Here is a 19,423-nt window from a genome sequence, read left to right on the forward strand (position 1 = left end):
TGTGTCCCTGACAACACTCATATGCTGAAACCTAACCTCCAGTGTGGCAGCACTTAGAGGTGTGGCATTTGGGAGGTGATCAAGTCATGAGGGTGGAGTCCTCATGAATGGGATGAGTGGCCTTATAGGAGAAACCCAGGAGAGCTCCCTTAGTCCTTCTACCACGTGGGCCACAGCAAGAACACAGCCATTTACAAACCAGGAGCAAGCTCTCACTAGACACTAAATCTGCCAGCGCCTTAATATTGGCCTTCCTAACCTCCAGAACTGCGAGAGTTAAATTTCTGTCTCTATACGCTACCTAGTCTATGGTATTCTATTTTAGTAACCTGAACATATGAAGTTAGTGAGGAAGAGAGTACCATCCATTTTCAAAAAAGGGATGGGAAAAAATAAGCCAGTCTTGTGGTTAGTACTTTTTATTTGTTTAGCAGCCATAATTTGCCTTCTCATGCATTAAGTACACAGAATAGATAGTTTGTATTTTATAAAAAATGGAACTAAAAGCTCAGAGAGATGAACACTTGTCCTAGATCACACAGTGACTTTATGGCACAGCAGACCCTGAAGTTAGATATCTCTTTGCCACCCAGTTCTGTGGTCCTGACACCATGCTATCTCAGGAGAGGGCTTGGTGTAGCCTTAAAAGAGTATGTTGGACTCATCCCAGACCATATCAGCAGGATTCAGGAATAGAGGGAACAGACTGGAGAAGCATCCTCACTCTGGGGGATGCCATGCCTACAGACCAACTGTACTACAGGCCTCTCAACACCAGTAGGTGCTGGAACAATCATGTCGTTGCTCAACTCTTAAGGACACTGACTCCTGTTAACTGCTTAGAAACTACAGAGCTGGCCAGCTCTGGTCATTCTGAGTTGCAGCCAAAAAGACTATCTTTAAATGTAGTTTCCAAACCTTAAATGCCAAATGATACCCAAAGAAAGATAACTAGAAAGTGAGGGCATCAGGATAGATCCTAAATGGATTTACACACTTAGCATGAACGACCACTTATGAGCATCTTCCAGGGCTCATACCCCATGTACAGCTGGGATTCCATTCAATGAATTCAGTACTTTATATACAATCCACTCAAAATAGGTTTTCTTTAGCCTTCTCAAGTGTATTTGACAAGATTTACCTGAGTAGCTATGCTATCTTCAAGAATCACCTTGCCATGTGTTTGCTGCTTTTTCCCTAGACAGGCACAAGATTTTCAGAGATAGGTTAGTGTTTTCTACCCCCCACAGTTCAAACCAAGTGCTCAGTTGCTTTTGGTTGGTTGGCTAAGAACTGGTCTGCAAAGCCCACCACAAACACTTGTTGCCAGAGTCGCTACTGGGCCCCGTTTGTCACTTACACAACTGGTTTAAACTCCCATATCAAAGCAGAGAGTTCTGAGAACCAGATGTTCCTGAGGACCTTGTTGGCAGGGGACTTGACTTCACCATCTCCTGAGGAATTGTCATTGTTCAACCTTCAACCACAGGATCTGCAGAGTAACTTTCACCTAACAGAAATACTGCATGGTATTTGCTCAAAAACAAAGTAAATTCAAGAATGAGGGCTAGCTTGACAAGTGTCCATCAACTAATGAATGGGTAAAAAAAGATGCAGTTTAGAATTACAGAGGAGTATTACTCAGGCACTTCAAAAATATATATATATTGCCATTTGCTGCAATGTGGTTAGATCTAGAAAGTATAATGCTAAGTGAAGTAAGTCAGCCAGAGAAAAACAAATATCATATGATTCCACTTGTGTGGTATTTAAGAAAAAAAAAAAATGAGCAAAGAAAAGGAGAGAGAAAGAAAAAACAAGAAACAGACTCTTTATTAAAGAGACCACACTGAAGGTTACCAGAGGGGAGGTGGGCAGGGAGATGGGGTAAATGTGTGATGAGGATTAAGGAATGCACTTGTCCTGATGAGCACCGGGTGAGGTATGGAACTGCTGAATCATTGGACTGTATACCCGAAACTAATATTATACTATATGTTAACTAACTGGAATTTTAATAAAAACTGAAATAAGAATGAGGGCTAGCTTGGAAGTCACAGCCTCTCTTTAGCACATACTTGAGAAAGGTCAAGCAAATTGTTAAAAGCAAAATAACATTCATGTAGTCAACCTCGGAGTTCCACTAAAGAAACTGCTCTGTCTCCCAAGAATAAAACACCCCCACTATGCAAATCTCCATGAACTAAACAAAAATGATCAGAGATCCACAGCTGCAAAGCTAACTTATCTTTCCAAGTGAACATACTCTTCATGTCAATCCAGAAAGGCTCAGGGTAGGTAAGATAAATTACCTTTTTTAGAAACAAAGTTACGAAAGCATAAAACATAGGAATAACAAAACCCGCTTCAAGAAAAAAGAAAAGGAAGCAAGAAAGACAAACTAATATCAAGTACTGGTTGAAGTAATTTTTTTTTTTTTTGGTTGGTTGAAATAATTTTTAAAAAATAACAACCAGGGCACCTCAAAGGCTCAGTTGGTTAAGGCTCTGCCTTGGGGTCAGGTCATGATCCTTGGTCCTGAGCTAGAGCCCCAAGTCAGGATCCCTGCTCAGGAGGGAGCCTGCTTCTGCTTCTCCCTCTCCTTCTGCCCCCTCCCTGCCCCTCCTGCTCTCTCCCTCTCTCAAATATATAAATAAAATCTTTAAAAAATAATAACAATAGTATGAACAATAAAGAAGGATGACCAAAGTGTTCCAGATGCTTATGTCTCAAATTACTGATATAAGGTAGGAAGACAAAAAGTAAGACAGAAAGTGCAGAATCAAGGTAAAGGGTAAGAGAAACAGGAAACCAGATTTCAGTTTGAAAGGAAGAAGCACGTTTTGGTGACTAGAGCTGCCCAATAAGGAGGTGCTTGATCTTGACCAGCAGTACCTGCACCCATCCCACTAGTAGGTTGGACAGCCAGAAAAGGGGTGCTGTGGGCGGGAAGATACAAGGGCAATACAGGCAACAGGCATCTGATGAGGGATCGAGGTCAAGCTCCTGGTTTGTGAGGTCTTTTCAAACCTCAGGATTTTCTGGCAAAGGTGAGCCAGCACGCATCCCCTGTACCACACAGAACTTGAACACCTTATTCAGGATACTACTGAAGTTTCTTACCTCCTGAAGCTGCGATTCTTTCTTCTTGGAAGACAAATTTAAGTGTTTTTCTAAGATGCCACAATACTTTTCTGTCTCCTTGTCATACTTCTTTTTGGCTTCCTGGCAAAAAGAGGAAAAGAGAAAAAGTAAAATGTTGCAGGAATAAAAGCAATCTTGTCAAGACCTCTGCCTGTTCTATTTCATAGCTTCATCATTCCCTCAGACCCAGAACAGGGGACAACGCAGCTGTTTAATGTGCATTAAATAAAGCCACTCCCCAGCCAACAGCAGACCAATGGTTTTGAGTATTTATCATAAAGGAACCACTACAATGCCAGAAACAAGGTAAATACCAGTATTTAATAGTGGCAAAGCCAGGATTCCATGTCCTGAGAATCTCAATTGTGAAACAGAAATTTCCAATTTCTAAGTTCAAGCATATTCAAGGGCAAAGAACAGAGCAAAGTTACCTATGAAGCGAATTCCAGAGCACAAAGATCCAACTGAAATCTTAAGTGGGACAAATCTAGAATAAGGGTAGTTCTAGCTTTAACAATGGTAAAAAGTCCTTAATATATAGACCTAATATCCTTGGGCACAACAGTAGCACATGTGGGTCTTTAAAATGAATGAAGATTCAAAAGAAAACAAATGAATTCACAGAAGCATCATTCTCAGTAACAAACAAATAAAAAAAGCTAAAGCAACATCACTGCCCATAGATAGGGTTTGAGGTCATGAAAGGGTTGGACATCTAGTAAATTTAAATAGAAGGGTGAGGTAGTCATATGGCAAGTTGCTTATAATGTAATGTAAATTATTAATATGATACAAACTTGGTGCATCCTACATAGAGTGTAGCTACCTAGAGACAAAGATTAGATGGCAAAACGAGAATAATCGAGTTAAGGAAATGGGACAATGGGTGATATTCTTCTCACATTGGAAGTTTTTATTACCTACATTAACAGCTTTCAAAATGAAAAATAATAAATATCATAATACACTTAATAATCCCTGCTTTACCACCAAATCACTGAGTCATTGAGATTCTACTTTTATCTCCCATTTTACAAATAAGGAAATTTAGATCTAGGGAAGTTAACTTGTAAAAAGTCATAGAAAGTGACAGAGCTGGGATCTGAGGCCAGAGAGGCTGCCTCCAAAGCCCACCTCTCAGTAGCACCTGAGATGTATATTCACGGGCGGTCTCTTTTTTCCATCCACTTTCTAGTGGGGATGGCAAGCAAGAAGGCTGGAAAATGGTGGACAACGGCCTAATGAACATGATCAATTTCACTAAGTGAGCCCCTCAGTCTTACTCTTGCCTTAGGTGGAACCCACAGGACCTAATTTTCTGCAACTCCAAGGCCTCTATAGAGGAGAAAAAAAATTGTGCAGCCAGATAAGGAAGCTCAGAGACATCTCCATTCTTTGTGAAATGAAGAATGAAGTAACCACTCTGTGTCCGGCTCCTGTAGCCAATGGTCAAGGCAGAAGTGGTCCCAAGCCTTATGGTAGGGGTATTCTAGTAGGACAGACACAATTGACCCAGAAACAAATAAATAATTATCAGCAGCCAAAAGTGCTATGAAGGAAATAAGGTGCAGTCAGAGATTCCACAGATAGGGTGCTCCATAGAGGCCTCACTGGGGAAGGGAATGTGAGCTGCTAATCATCTGAGGGACAGGGTGGACCCTTCTAGAACACTAGAGCAGTAAGTACAAATGCTCTGAGCTTAACACTGGGAAGCCTAAGTGGCACAGGAATCACCAAGAAGCTCTCGCCTGAAGCCCTGACAATCTCCTGCCACATCAGAGATCCATTTTTCTGGTTGACAGCATGATTCTAAGCCTTCAAAGTGGGAGGACTCATCACATACCCTTGTTAGCTGACATGTAATCATTTTTACAAACCTGAATTTTGCTTGGAAGACTACTTATCCACAAGAACAACACAACATGCAGAAGCAAGTGAGGAAAAAGCCCGAGGAAACATTACTCCTTCAAATTTGAAGAAGGGTACATACAGGCTAGACACTTGACTTAAACAACTCTTTCCTGCATAGAAATCAGCAACTTTGCACTACGGCCCCAACTCCACTTCATGCTCACAGATCCACTCCAGCAGCCTGTCAGCAAGCCCCAAGGAGAACCCTGTGCTGCAAGAGCCAAGCCGGCCAGAGGTGAAAAAAGGCCAGTGAACATGAGTCACCAGCATTCTGTGACTTTCTGGCAACTTGAGCTGCCACATTCCATGTTCAAGAGGACAGCCAGAGCTAACGAGAAAGGGAAGCAGTTTCTGTCCTGGAAAACAGCAACAAGACCTCTGAGGATAACTCTACTAAGATAATGGTCTTAAGTTGAGAGGATAGTCTTAGTGAGTTTAAATTCTCTACTCAGATATAAGATGGTGCTTGCCTTCCAGGGAATCCACTGTGGGCGCCTAAATGGATGAAGGACAGAACTGGGATTCTGGAAATGATTCCCAATTCTACATGGATCAATTCTAAACAAATCACTTCCCCTCTTCAGAACTGGATTCTCTCATCTATTAAACTGAGGAGGACTCCAGGAGGTAACTTTCAGCTCAGAGAGTGTTTAACAAAGAATAAAAACACCACCCCCCTCACAGGCTTATTAGGATAAAATGAGATAAGCCACAGACCACTCTTAGCAGAGGGCCCATCACACAGAAAATGCACAATAAAATTCAGTATTGATGATGATGATGGCAGTAGTAATAATGGCAGCTATCGCGGTGACAGTGGTCAAGAGGCCCATCATCTGAATGTGCCTCCTCCTTACTGAGAACACCACTTCCTTCCCATGCCTAAGGTCCCATGAGAGAAGCCTGCATAGCACGTACCACAATTTGAAATTATGCTTATTTACATCTTTTTGTTTCATGTCGTTCTCCTCAGCCACACCAGGAGCACAGTACATCTTCACTTGTTCTCCACCATAAACCAGTGTGTAGTGTGGTGCCAGGCACAAAGCAGGCACTCACTTATCTTTTTTAAATGAATGAACTGTATGTATTGAATCTAAGAGCTAACATAAAAAGCCTATATGACAAGCACTGTTCTAAGCACTGTATGTGTGTTTACTCATATCTTTTTCATAAGAACTCTACAAGGTAAATATTATCAGTGTCCTCATCCTACAGATCAGGAAACAGGTACAGAGAAGTTCAGCTACTCCCCAAGCTGGCATGCCAATGCAACAAATGAGGTTAGGGCCCCCTCTTCACCATAAACTTCTCCTTTCACTGGAGAGCCCGGCTCTCTAAATGCACCTCGCCTGGAGGAAAAACAAATTCCTCCAAACTCAGAATTCTGAACCCAGGATCACAGTTATGCCCAGCTCCAGGGCTATGCCCTACCACAGGGCAGCTATGCTAGCACCAGAATGCCCACAGGTCCTCCTCCCTGGCTGCCTTCACACCCAACACTAACTTCTGCTTCTTGCAAGTAGCAACAGGTTGTTATAGCAACTGAAGCCACACCAGAGGGGGAGGAAGGGTAATTTTAGCACAGGCAGAGTTCAGAAACTTCTACTTGGCCGCTCAAGAGCCCTGGCTGGCTCTTAGGTATTCTTTAGTCTGCTGCCTAGCCTGTCTGGTGAAGAGTCTGTTTCTTTGCTTTCTCTTAAATGTATACAATACTAGGATATAAATGTGTCATGTAGAGGGAGGGGAGGAACAAGTACAGAGAAAAAAGGAAGTGACACAGGAAGGAGGAGGAAAAATCATCTCCAACATCATCACACTATTCAAGAGGAATGAGAGATCAGAGTATATATGAGAGGCAACACGTTTTGATGAGTGATGGTTTTATTCAAATTCGTTCATTCTTCTACTTCTCACCTTCTATAGCCCTAACCCCACCCATGCCCAGAAGAATAACTGCTCCTGTCATTACAATCACTGGTATTACCCAAAATGAGGCCTCTCAGACTCCTGCTTCACCTCTGTGGCAACTGTGGGAATGCCCAAAACCAGGGACTGAGGGAAGAGGGCAGAATAAGAAGCATCCATGCTCAGAGGCAGGAAAGACTCTTGGAAAGAGGACACGATAAGGAGGTCTGTCGGCTCCACTGCGGCCTCTAAGCTTTTCAGCATCCCCAGAGCCACTGCCATATGTTATCATGAGTAGGAAGCACAGGTCCCAAGGCCACTAAGGGGAAGGACTGATTACTGGGCCTACAAATATGAGAACTTGGGAGGGACACTCATGGCAAATTCAAAGTCTTGAACAAACTCTTTATGGAACAAGACTCCCTTTTAATTTTACATTCCTTAATCTCTGATACAAAACCCATGAGCTTTAATTTCTTCATAAATGTAAAGTGTACATTTAGTAGAAAGTGCTACAGAACTGGAAGAAAAATCTTTGCTGTGGTCCATCCTTCAAACTACAGTCAACCACCCCTCTGAAGAACGTTCACTGAACATCATTTTTTCAGACCCTAACTGCATTCATTTTCAGAAGCTCATGTGCTTAGGTGAGGAGGTGGGGTTGGGAGACAGATCCCACTTCATTATATTGCAGTTACCTATTCCCCACCTATTGGCATCTACCTCTCAAGGCCATTTCACAGAGGAGTGAAATTACACGTCAGAGTGATGTTGCCCAAAACCACCTGCAGGTGGCGCACAGGACTGTGGCTGAAGAACTCAGGGTTCCAGAAAAAGAGGAAGAGTATCTGGTAAATCCTTCTGCTTTCACTGATCCCAGTGCAAACACCTTCTTTGCAGGTGGCCTCTAACACCCTACTACTACCAGTCAAACCAGCTAGGGTTACCTATGATTTCTCACAGCACAGCGGAACCCTGAAGAATTCATCTTTCGAAAAGGAACAAGATTCCCTTTGCACCGTTCTCAGAGAAATTTCTGCTGCAAGCCAGCCACATTTCAGCTGCAGTCCCTCCTGGTCAGTGGTAACAAACCACAAACCAGGACATAGAATTGAAGCAGTCCTGTTTTTTGACCTGCACCATGTAGAATATGTACTTTTAAATTGTTTGCCAATATTTTTTTAAACCAGGACATTTCAAAGAAAACTCTGCCGTTTCACTTTCTCTTGAAAAATTTCAAGATCTGGCAACAAAGGGCACATTTTCACTCAGCAAAAATGAGCTCACAACAGGGTCGTGAGGCCCTCAGGGCCCATTTTGCAACTCCCTGGTCTAGGCTCTGAGCCCTGGACTCTGCAGTAAGTACAACTCCACCTTGTCCAAGCACAGAAGTATCTGCTAACACAAGGAGGCATGGTTTCTACCTTTGCACAATTTATGAACCAGCAAAAAACAATTAGGTAACAAAATACTAGAATGACTGCTCTGGGGTCGACCAAGAAGTCTTACTTTAGACACTTGTGAGTAACTGATGAACCACTATATAAAATCCAAAAACAAGGCTGCCCTAAAATCCAAGAGCAAGGTTTGCATAATTCTCACCTTGGCAACCCCAATCTGCTCCTTCCGAAACTTCTCCAAGGGAGTGATGAGCACCTCGCTGGCATTCTCAATCTGGTGAGGAAAAACAGGGCAGGGGAATGGGGTAGACACATACACATAAAAACAAATATCAGTTAAGAATTCTAGCAGTTTGGGCACAAAATGCCTCTAACTTTAAAATCTGAGTAAGCAGGGCGCCTGGGTGGCTGAGTCAGTTACGTATCTGACTCTTTTTTTTTTTTTTTTAAGCTTTTATTTAATTTGACAGAGAGAGATCACAAGTAGGCAGAGAGGCAGGCAGAGACCGAAGGGGAAGCAGTCTCCCCACTGAGCAGAAAGCCCGATATGGTGCTTGATCCCAGGACCCTGGGATCATGACCTGAGCCAAAGGCAGAGGCTTAATCCACTAAGCCAACCAGGCACCCCATCGTCTGACTCTTGATTTAAGCTCAGGTGATGATCTTGGAGCCCAGTGGCATTAGGTTCTGTGCTCAGTGGGGAGTCTCCTTGAGGATTCTCTCCCTCTCTCTCCGGCCCCTCCCCTACCATGCTCTCAAGCTCTCTAAAACAAATCTTTTTTTTTTTTTTAACTGAGTAAGCAATACTGTTGCACGTGTCAATTGTTCACAATACTTGAACAGAAAGTATGTCAGATCAAACTCATCATCTCAAAACATGGAATTCTTCCTGTGTGTGACTGATTCCTTAAAAATGAGTACCTTTTGGGGCACCTGGGTGGTTCACTCAGTTAAGCATCTGCCTTTAGCTCAAGTCATGATCCTAGGGTCCTGGGATTGAGCCCCACATTGGACTCCCTGCTCAGTGGAGAGTCTGCTTCTTCCTTTCCCTCTGCCCTTTCCCCAGTCATTCTCTATCTCAAATAAATAAAATCTTTTTTTTAAAAAATGAGTACCTCTGGGGCACCTGGGTGGCTCAGCTGGTTAAGTGTCAGCCTTTGGCTCAGCTCATGATCCCGGGGACCTGGGATCAAGCCCCACAGTCTGTTTCTCCCTCTCCCTCTGACCCTCCCCACTGCTTGTGCTCTTGCTCACTTACTCTCTCTAATGAATAAATTAAAAATCTTAACAATAATAAAAACAAGTATTTGAAAAATGTAAGCAACCATGTAAAGGTAGAAGGGAACTGGTGACAGGGTAGGATCTAAATTTCAGCTTCAGGTATATCTTATGAATGCCCATTCACCCAAGCTATATTTAGGTAGATATATTTTAGGCAGATCAACACTGAGTCTAGATTAAGAGCAAGAAACATCTTTGGACATGGGGTGGCATGAAAACCTTCCAAGTCTGACTTTGTGTATTCCTACCAGTACAAGAATCAGGACATCTGAGCCTCCAGACCACTGGCTACCTCTCAACCTCCCCCACCACTCACTCCATCAGATCCTAGATGCCAACCATACCATCGCCCCCATGTACCTCAAATGCACAAAACTTGTCTTATTTCCAGGTTTTTGCATTTAGACATTCCCTCACATGCTTGATCCCCAAATGCTCTCATGAACTACTCATTTATTATTCTAATTGAGGTACTGGCTTACAGGACACCACTTTAAGAAGGCCTTCCATGATCACCCGCATATTCCAAAGAAACTTCTCACCAGGCCACCAAGTGTTTTCTTCAGAAGATGTAGGCGAGATAAAGTTTTCTAATTTACCACTCTGCAAACACACACACATACCACTACCTCATAAATGTTCACTTGCCTACCATTTCCCCCCAAACACAGAAGAGTGCTGAAACAAAAAAGCACTCGAATATTTTTCAATGACTACAGGAGTGAATGAATTATTTCTTGACTAGCTGCCAACTGTGTGACCACAGGCAAAGTATTTAACCTCTCTGGGCTCTAATTTCCTAATCTGCAAAATGAGTAGGCTGGATTGTTCCAGCTCTAGGAATCTATGGTCTATTCTAAGGCAGTAAAATATTTTACAATCTTTCCTTTTAAATCATTCACTGCTCACTTGTCACTCAATTAATTATTTCAGGAATCTTGATACAACAAAGCATTATTTTTCTAAATCACATGCATATAAATCACAATGAAACCAACAGAGTAAATGCCAGAAGCCAAAGATGGACACAGCCAAGAACTAACTGAGCAATAGGAGGAATAAAAGGTGGCAGGTCTCCAAATTTATTGCCGTTTGCTTTTTTCTCAATTTTGAGAGCACTTATCTAGGAAGAGAGCATTTTAACATGAGGGTTGCAATGTTTAACTTGTTTGATTTTTATTATTATTTGATGTTGCTTAATGGGCTCACTTGTTTAAAACTTCCACAAATCAAGGGTAAGTCTTCAAAGCTCACAGTGGTATGCTGAGCCCCTAAGCCACTAATTTTCACCCTAAGCTGCATGTCAGGCTCACCTGGGAAGCTTCTAAAAACCTCAATGTCCAGGCTACACTTCAAACCAATAAAATCAGAATCTCTGTGCTTCATCCTAGGAATCCGTATACTTTAAACTTCCCAAGTTGTTTCAATGGGCATCCATGATTGAGAATCTAGCCTTAAGGAGATGCTAAATACACAAAAGCAGTACCTACTCACCTGGGAACCAGGATGCCCAAGACCCTATCCCAGTCCTTCTACTGCTTGCTATTTGCCTTCACCAGACCTCAGTTTTCCCATGTGGCCAATGAAAGACTACAGACAGTGAGAAACAAGGTTGCTCTGGGTCTAAGATTCTAGGACTGTGTAATTTCCACCAGTTGCAAGCACTACACTGATGCTGGGAACAGAAACCCACTCTATGCTCTTCAAGAACACGAGACAGATGCAATGATTATCAGACACAATGTGGTAAATGGAGAATCAGAGACATGAGCTGGATACTAAGAAAATACAAAGCATGGCCAAATACCCCAGGGAGTCAGAGAAGGCTTCCCAAAAATGTGTGGCTTTTCAAAGCTGAGCTCAGCTGATGAGGTACAGAAGGTGCTTGCAACAGCTAGATACTCAGACGCACACAGCAGAAACTCAGTTCACTGACATTAATAATAAAATTGCAGAGGCAAACTGAAGAGTATAATCCAGTCATTGTTCTCTTACCATAGGCCACAGCAATCTGTCCAGTATTCAGCTTGATTTGCTTACCACACCCCCCACCCACAAATACTGACTCCGCCAAGAATCAGACTCCAAAGAGTCACTTCCCTTTCTCGGGCAGTAGCACATGCACAAACACACAAGCTTCCCCCTGCCTCCACCCACCACCAACCCTGCTGCAGCCACCAGCCTCCGGATTCTGGTTCAAGCGCCCAAAAATGAGCAATCAAGGAAAACACAGAGACACTATTTCTGTCTCTCTGTGCAGGGCAGAAGGTGAGAGCTTCTGCTCTATTGAGAATTTCAACAAAATTTCCCCATTCTTTGGTCTAACACAAATTTGGGTTTGAATCCAGACTGCGACTGTTTTTTAACTATGTGATCTTGGGCATGTTAATCATTCTAAACCTCAAGATCTTCATCTAGACACTGGGATGCTATAGGTACCACCTCACAGAATCATCACATGGGTTAAAATTTACAATGTATGCATACACAATGTCTTGGTCAAGACTACGGACTGAGCAGCATCTCCTGAAAATTTATAAGGGGAAGCCCTAACCTCTATCAATTAAACAAAGAGACTCTAATGGTCTAACAGCCTATGTAAGCCAACCAAAACCCAAGGCTATAAATCCCTCAAGGTTAAGAAATGGAAACAACTAGGCTTTCCCAAATAAGGCAATAGCCTGCGATATAGCCCATCATGTAATTTCCTTGCTACTTCCATATGTTCTCTATAAAAGTATTTGCTCTATAGTTCTGTCAGTAGAGCTTTCCTAAATATTTCTAGTTTGGTACTATCCAATATGAGCCAATTTTTGTTCAAATAAAATTTACAAAATATGATATGCCTCATATTATCCTTTAATACCATCAGTGTAACACTATCTGGAGATGAAGCCTTTGGAAGGTAATTAGGTCATCAGGGTAGAATCCTCACAATGGGATTAAAGCCATTCTAAGCAAAGACTGAAGAGCCATTCCGTCCCCTTTCCCTCCCATTTACGGACACAGTAAGAAGGGGGCCATGTGCAAGCCAGGAAAAGTGTCCTCACCAGGAACCAAATCAGTTGGATCCTTAATCTTGGACTACCCAGTCTCCACAACTTTGAGAAATCGGTATTTGCTGTGGAAGCCATCCAGCCCACGGCATTCTGTTATGGCAGTCTATGCAGATTAAGATAGTGGACTTAGTCTCAAATGATCAGTTTTAGCATGGGAAGAGCGGGAAAATCTTCATGGATAGACTCTTCCTAGGCCTCAGTAGCATTGCTAGCTTAGGGGCAAGCCTTCCAGGGACAAACCAGCATGCAGCCAGCAGGGGGATTTCAAATCAGGCTTCATTCTTGGTATCTCAGCGATAAGAAGAGGATGCAAAAGAACTTATAGATGCGGAATCCCTCATCTGTTGATGTTGAGCCACATCAGAATGAGAATACAGGAGGTATCTCTTAAGAACCTGGAGATCAGCATTTGATTCTTGATTTTGCACAGTGCCTCCTTTGAAGAACCTCTTATAAATGTCATCATTTACTCCGTGCCCATACACTACATACTGGGTGCATACTAGAGGGCAGGCACTAGGGTTAGGCGTTTCGGAATAAAAAGTGAAGGAGTGCCCTTCAAAGGTCTTGCATAAGTTTAGCAAAATGAGGAAAGCAGGGAGCAGAGTGTGACACCTTCATTTCCACTCTGCCTGTAGGGAATTGGAGACCCCCAAAAGTTAATTAATTCAAAAGATCCACCCGTAAGTCATACCTTATGGGTGTACCTTACAGTGAATCTTCGGGAGGTCAACAACGTCGTTCTAACATTATCCACACTAATCCCTTAACAATTGGGAAATGTTTCTAACCCTGCAAAGATGAGAAGATGAGGCTTGCTCAAGAGCTCAAAACACTCAAGTGGTGGAGGCTGGACTCAAACCCAGTTCTTCTGACAACAAATCTCTTGACATGATCACACTGTATGGGAGCAAAAGCAGCCCAGCTGTACTCACCATCCGTATCCGTTCATCTTCAAGATTCCTGAGGACAGTGGCAAACTCCTGCAAAGACCTTGCTGGAAAAGAGAAAGTACCATGAAAGGGACATAGAGAAATGGGCCTTTGGGAGCCTTTCCAGGTATAGCTATTATGTTGTGGACTGAAATCCCTCGGCACATGCAGAATCCTAAAGTCAATTGCTTCCCAAGGCTCCCCTTAACGTTTAATCATTAACCATTCAGGATGACCCCCCGAATGCAGGTTAATTTCACCTGGAACTCTAGCTGGGAAAGGATTTCCTTCAAAGACCTGCCTGTTCCTGAGACTACCCAGGGCTGATGAGGTGCTGGCCAGCTTCCAGACTACAGACTAAAAAGGGCAGAGTTCTGCGTAGGAGTTGAAGGATTTCCTGCCCAGGATCTGACCTCTTCGACTTGGGTTGTGGGACTGAGTCAGAAATCAACTTTCCTCTGATACCACAACTGAACCAATATAGCTTGCAATGCAAGCCACATCTCTGGCTTCTCCTTGGATTCTTCTTCCTGAGTCCTCAAGCCACTTGTGAATATAATACACTATAAAAATGCAGCATGGTGGTCAGACCTGGAGAGTCCTCAATAGAGTAATTCCCAAAGGCAAAGGGCAGTAACTGCAATAGCCCTGAGGATATTCAGGACATATACGAAATGTTGGGAGCTCCAGAAGTTACTATAGTGATGCATTTTCATTGCTCTCAGCTATCTCCCAGAGGCCTTCCCTCAACCCCAGATCCGGGTACTCTATGTGACAAGAGGAATTCAATAAGCATTTGACAACCTTTTCAATCCTTGCTCACCCCTGAAGCTAACCAAGATGCCCAACGTAAGAAGATTCAAGGGCAATGACTAGACCCTGCCAGAGACATGTGTCTTGACACTGCAAATCCTCTGTGCTCAGCACCACCTGAAAAACACAGGAGGTAAAAGAAAAGCAGAAAAGAGAACCAGTACAGCAATCAACAGTAAACCCTCCCTCAGCCTCTGCTTTAAGAAAGAGGGAGGAGAGCTGGACAGCAAGCTCCTCTGTCCATCTGAAGGCAGTGGCAGCTATGGAGCTCCATACCACAACTGTCAGACCTGAATGTGGGGACAGCGGATCACAGTCTCCAGTTTTCAAAGAGATGGAAAACCAGAACTTTACACAAAGTTGATTTATATGTTAATTCAATTTTAAGAAATGAGTGCCAAAGAAAACATGGTTGTATTCTGATTTCAGCCCACAAACTATCATTTGCAACCTGTAATTCTTTCCTCATCTACCTGTCTTCTGGTCTTGCTCTAAGTTCTATAGTACCAGGGCAAAGAAAAGTCACAAAAACAGCCAGAAGTAAAACATTACAGGAGGGTGGAGAGAAGGACCCCACTGCAAACCTTCAAGCTGCCTCCTACAGGCCCCAGGGTGAGAGAAGTGGTCTCAGAACTCTGAGGAGAAGCCCAGAATAGCCCCCTGGCCCCTGACCCTCCCTACACTTTGGTCCCTCCACTGTTGGTGTGGACTTCTTAATTTATGACACTTAGATACTTCCTATCACAGGAAAAAGGCTCAGTAAGAACAATGACAGTTATGAAGAACAGTGACTCATCTTATCAGACACATGGTTATGACTTACCTATACACATTTCATCATCTGTTTCTGCATCTCCTATGCACTGAAATTTGAATTCATTTAAGGAATCAGCAAATTTCCTCTTCGCCAAAGACAAACCTAGCAAGAAAAAGAGTAAAAAACATGAATTACTGACGTAAATTGATTTTCACATTTGCTGAATGTTTTAGTCCTTCTACTAATGTAGCAGCTAGATTTGGTCTTGAGGCTATTTCAAACACAACGTAAATTCAAAATACTGAACAGCTGTTTCTAACATGAAATTCTTACTGGCTTGAAAAATTACTATTTCTGTTACTTTGCTTTAACCATTCCAGTCCCAGTTCTAATTTTTCAAGCCACATACTGAGTCCTGTCACATACATTGGCCACAGGAGGGAATCCAGGAAGAATTGGGTATCAGAGCAGCCTGCCACCGACCTCCCCTGTGGTCCGGCAGTGGGTAGGGAGTGGGAAGAAAGAACACGGAAGTGCCCCATTCCCGTGGCACAGGAGCTCCTGGACTCCTCATTCTGCCTCAAGCGCACATGAGACCGAATTCTCACATCCCTCTCAGCTCCCCCTCATGAGGACGGTGGCCAGCCAGCATGACAAATTCCCATCTGAACCATTTCCCTGGGTCATCGCGTTCCCCACTGCCACAAGAACAAAGCCCTGGCACTGTTCTGAGTTGGGGTAAAAACACACCCCACATATGTTATCTATAAAGAAAGCTCTTAGAAACCCTTGTCGAATCTAAAAAATAAGCTTTCATTTAAGGCAGTATTAAAAGCCAATGATCCCTCCTGAACCCTCCGCTTCTGTTAAGGGTATAAAACCACCCAGGTACCTTTAAGTGGCCTGACAGACACAGCTGCTTGGTACAAATGTGCTTAACTTAATTCCATGTGCAGCCTTCCTGCAGATTAGGCTAATCATTCAAATTACCCTCATAGATGTTTCCCTTATTGAAGGGGAAATGGTATTATGTCCAAATTCCCAGAGGAGGGAAATAGGAGGCATAACTGGCAACATGCACTGGCTTTAATGAGATATAGGGAGGAGGTTGGGAGGATTCTGGCTTCAAAGATCGACATAATCTAATGGAACAAAAGTATACATGGGCTTCAGCTCTTCTCCTTTCTAAGGAGCACCAGATGTGCTCCTTAAAGTGGGGGGTCATTTTTTTTTTCCATCTTTTGGTTTTGTTTGTTTCCTCTCTGTGTACCCGGCAATGCATCATGTTCAGTGCATGCTGAATAATGTGTGTGGAGGGCAGTATACAAATTTGACCACCAGTATGCAGCTCGCCAATCCCAGAGCTTACTCAAGCAGTAGGGGCCAGTGGAAGAGCCCAGCTAAGCAGTCCTGCTGTTCTCAGGTCTGGGGCTCAGGCTTACCACACAGACAGCAGGGGCTCCTGCTCGAAAACCACCCTCCTGTGGGCTTGGATGACATGAATCCCAAGATAGCATGGCTTATGCAAGGCCCTCTGCTCTGCACCAAAAGAGGAAGACACTTGAAGTGAAGAAGGAGAATCCAGGAGCCACCAGCCAATACTCTCCAGTCTCTCCCTGGTTCAGTCACTTTAATGCAATGGGCCTAGGCAAAAGTCCAAAGATCCTGGCAGAGAAGTCAGCATCTCCTAAAACTGGCCGACTCAAGCTGAAGATATCCCTAAGAATACCAGGGTGACATTCCCTGGCAAGTCAAGAAAGAAACAGATACATCTCAAAGTCAGAACACTGTGAGGAGGAAAGACAAGAGGCCCATGGGCAGGCAGGATAAAATAAAGGAAAAACCACCTTTCAGAGTGGAAGACAAAGCCCCCAAGAAGGCCAAAAAGTATCAGGTATAGAATGTGGGCATGGCTGTGCTCGGTCTCACTGGAGTTAGAATGTTCTGATCAGAAATCACAAAGAAAGGCTTGAGCCAAGAGTAAGGCTAGAGTTGCTTCTCTCCACCTAACAATCCTCTGGTGCCTCCTCCATAGGCAAGAAGGACTCAAGCTGGACAACCATCTCCACACAGTGGAATAAAGGTAAAACTTAAGGCAGGCTTGGGAAACCTCCCAACACGCCCAGAGAAGCTATGCTGCCAGGGGCAGCTACCAATGAGGATCAAGGAGTGGATAATCCTGCACAACAGGGTCTCTGTGTGGCCTTTTCATAGGAGGACCCATTTCACCTGGAGCAGAAATTGTTAGCTTATGACCAGAAAGTAACCTTATTTCGTTGTTGAGTGACACACAGCACACCCCACCACAAAATAAACCTGAGAAGTCATGTGGGCCCCACAAAGCTAATAAAGAGGCCTCTCCCCCTCACAAAAGAATTAGGTAATGAGTGGTAGTCTGGAGTCCATGCTGGGTTATAGGTCAGTGAGTACAGCTAGATAGACTAAAAATCCCAATTACTGATATCTGGAAAGGAAATCACCATGGGCTTGAATGGCTCATGCCTGAGAGAGAAATCTTGGTAAAGGTGTAGGAGGACAACAGGTATTTTGCTCGTTCAGCATCCACTCCCCAGTTTTTTGAACAGCAGTTTTATTCTATTTTTTTAAAAAGATTTTATTTATTTACTTGGCAGAGAGCAAGCACAAGCAGGGGAGGAGGCAGGCAGAGGGAGAAACATGCTCCCCGCTGAGCAAGGAGCCTGACGTGGATCCCAGGACCCAGGGATCATGACCTGAGCCAAAAGCAAATGCTTAATTGACTGAGCCACCCAGGCATCCCTCAAGCTTGCTTTGAAGAACCTCGGCTTTTATATTTGCCTTGCCTTTGGTTGTAGGCTGGTCAGCCCCTTCCTTAGTCCCTTGCCCTCACCCCAACCTCACCTGGCTCCTGGGTTCAAATTTTAGCTCCACCATTTACTAGAAGTGTAACTACCCCTAGGTTAGGCCTAACTTCTTATTCGCCTCACCTGACATAAGTTGTCAGCCCCACCTAGGTCATCAGATTGTCGGGAGACCCAGGGAGACACACTACACAAGCACTCTGTACACTGTCAGCTTCAGGTTTAGGCAAGGCTGGGCTCTTCTTCCCTAATGTGTGAATCCTGCAATGACGAAGCCAGAGAAGATAAGCAGGACTACCTATGCTGAGAACTCAGCTAAGTAGAGGAGTGACGTAAGAGCACACAGCTCAAACGTGGGGATCTAAGACTCTATCAGCCTCTGCAGCCTCTGTAGCATGTGGATACACCATGCTGCCTCACCCTGTTAAGATAAAACCCTCTCTGTTACTTGGGACAATGACGAAGACACCAAAAAGAACATCTAAAACACACGGACTCTTGTCTACTTCAACCCAAAATGACCGGTAGAACCTTATGTTGACGATCAACTCTGCCACGCAGCTATTGGGAGATTTCTTTCTGGAGCTTTCACCATGACCCAACAGGAATCTAAAATGCACACGCCAGTGAGAGGAGTACAGAAAACAGAGAGGCTGGTACTGGTGCTGAGTGCATGCCAAGCTTCACGACACCCTGCTTTTATAACCCCACTGTCTCATGTTCAGTACAAGACAGAGCAAGGCGCCAAAAGTCAATGATATTTACTATGCAGAAACATCTGTTGCTAGAAAGGCAGAATGCCGGCCAGAGAAGACAGGAGTCGTAACTGGCAGCTTCTGGGGAGGCCAAGTATTTGCCTTACAGAATTAAGTCACCTCTGCCTCTGGGTGAGGAGACCAGGCAGCTAAGCGACACAGAAGCAGCTAGAAGTCTAGGCACTGAGGGACCACTCTCAAAGGTGTCTGCTGACTGGGGAACAGAGGGAAATGCCATTCTCTTCCTGTGGATGCCCACACTCTGCCCCCAGATACTCATCACACAGAGTGCTAAGAGAATGTAAACTAAATACCAATTCTTCTTTCAGTAAAAGAAGGTTGATACCTTTTTTTTTTTTAAGTTAGGCTCTACCTTAGGTGACACAAGTTTTACCTCAGTACCACAAGTCAAGCCATTCCCATTTTCTTTTGGGGGGAAATTTAACATCTATGTGCTCACACAAACATACCATGCTGAAAGACTCAAGGTAACCTCACTATGACATTTATTTCACGCATCTCTTACCTTTCTTCAGAACTGTATATAACTATCCATAAACTTTTTTTACTCCTTGGTCACATCTCCTGGATTTAGAAATTGATTACAGTTAATGAAGTCC

The 19,423-nt window shown here is 43.6% G+C and overlaps 1 protein-coding gene across 5 annotated transcripts in view; it reads right to left on the reverse strand.

The window, feature by feature from the left end:
- Positions 1–19,423, reverse strand: part of ARHGAP26 (Rho GTPase activating protein 26) — a 445,382-nt gene that overhangs the window by 326,432 nt on the left and 99,527 nt on the right. For all 5 annotated transcript variants that reach the window (XM_082725247.1, XM_082725249.1, XM_082725248.1 and 2 more), the window contains 4 exons: positions 15,275–15,370; positions 13,642–13,703; positions 8,569–8,640; positions 3,127–3,228 (listed from right to left, as the gene is read on the reverse strand). In XM_082725247.1, coding sequence (XP_082581373.1) covers positions 3,127–3,228; positions 8,569–8,640; positions 13,642–13,703; positions 15,275–15,370 — 332 coding nt within the window. The remainder of the gene's footprint in view (positions 1–3,126; positions 3,229–8,568; positions 8,641–13,641; positions 13,704–15,274; positions 15,371–19,423) is intronic.

The sequence above is a fragment of the Mustela nivalis genome (genome assembly GCF_964662115.1).
Source record: "Mustela nivalis genome assembly, chromosome: 3".
Classification (NCBI taxonomy): Eukaryota; Metazoa; Chordata; class Mammalia; order Carnivora; family Mustelidae; genus Mustela; species Mustela nivalis.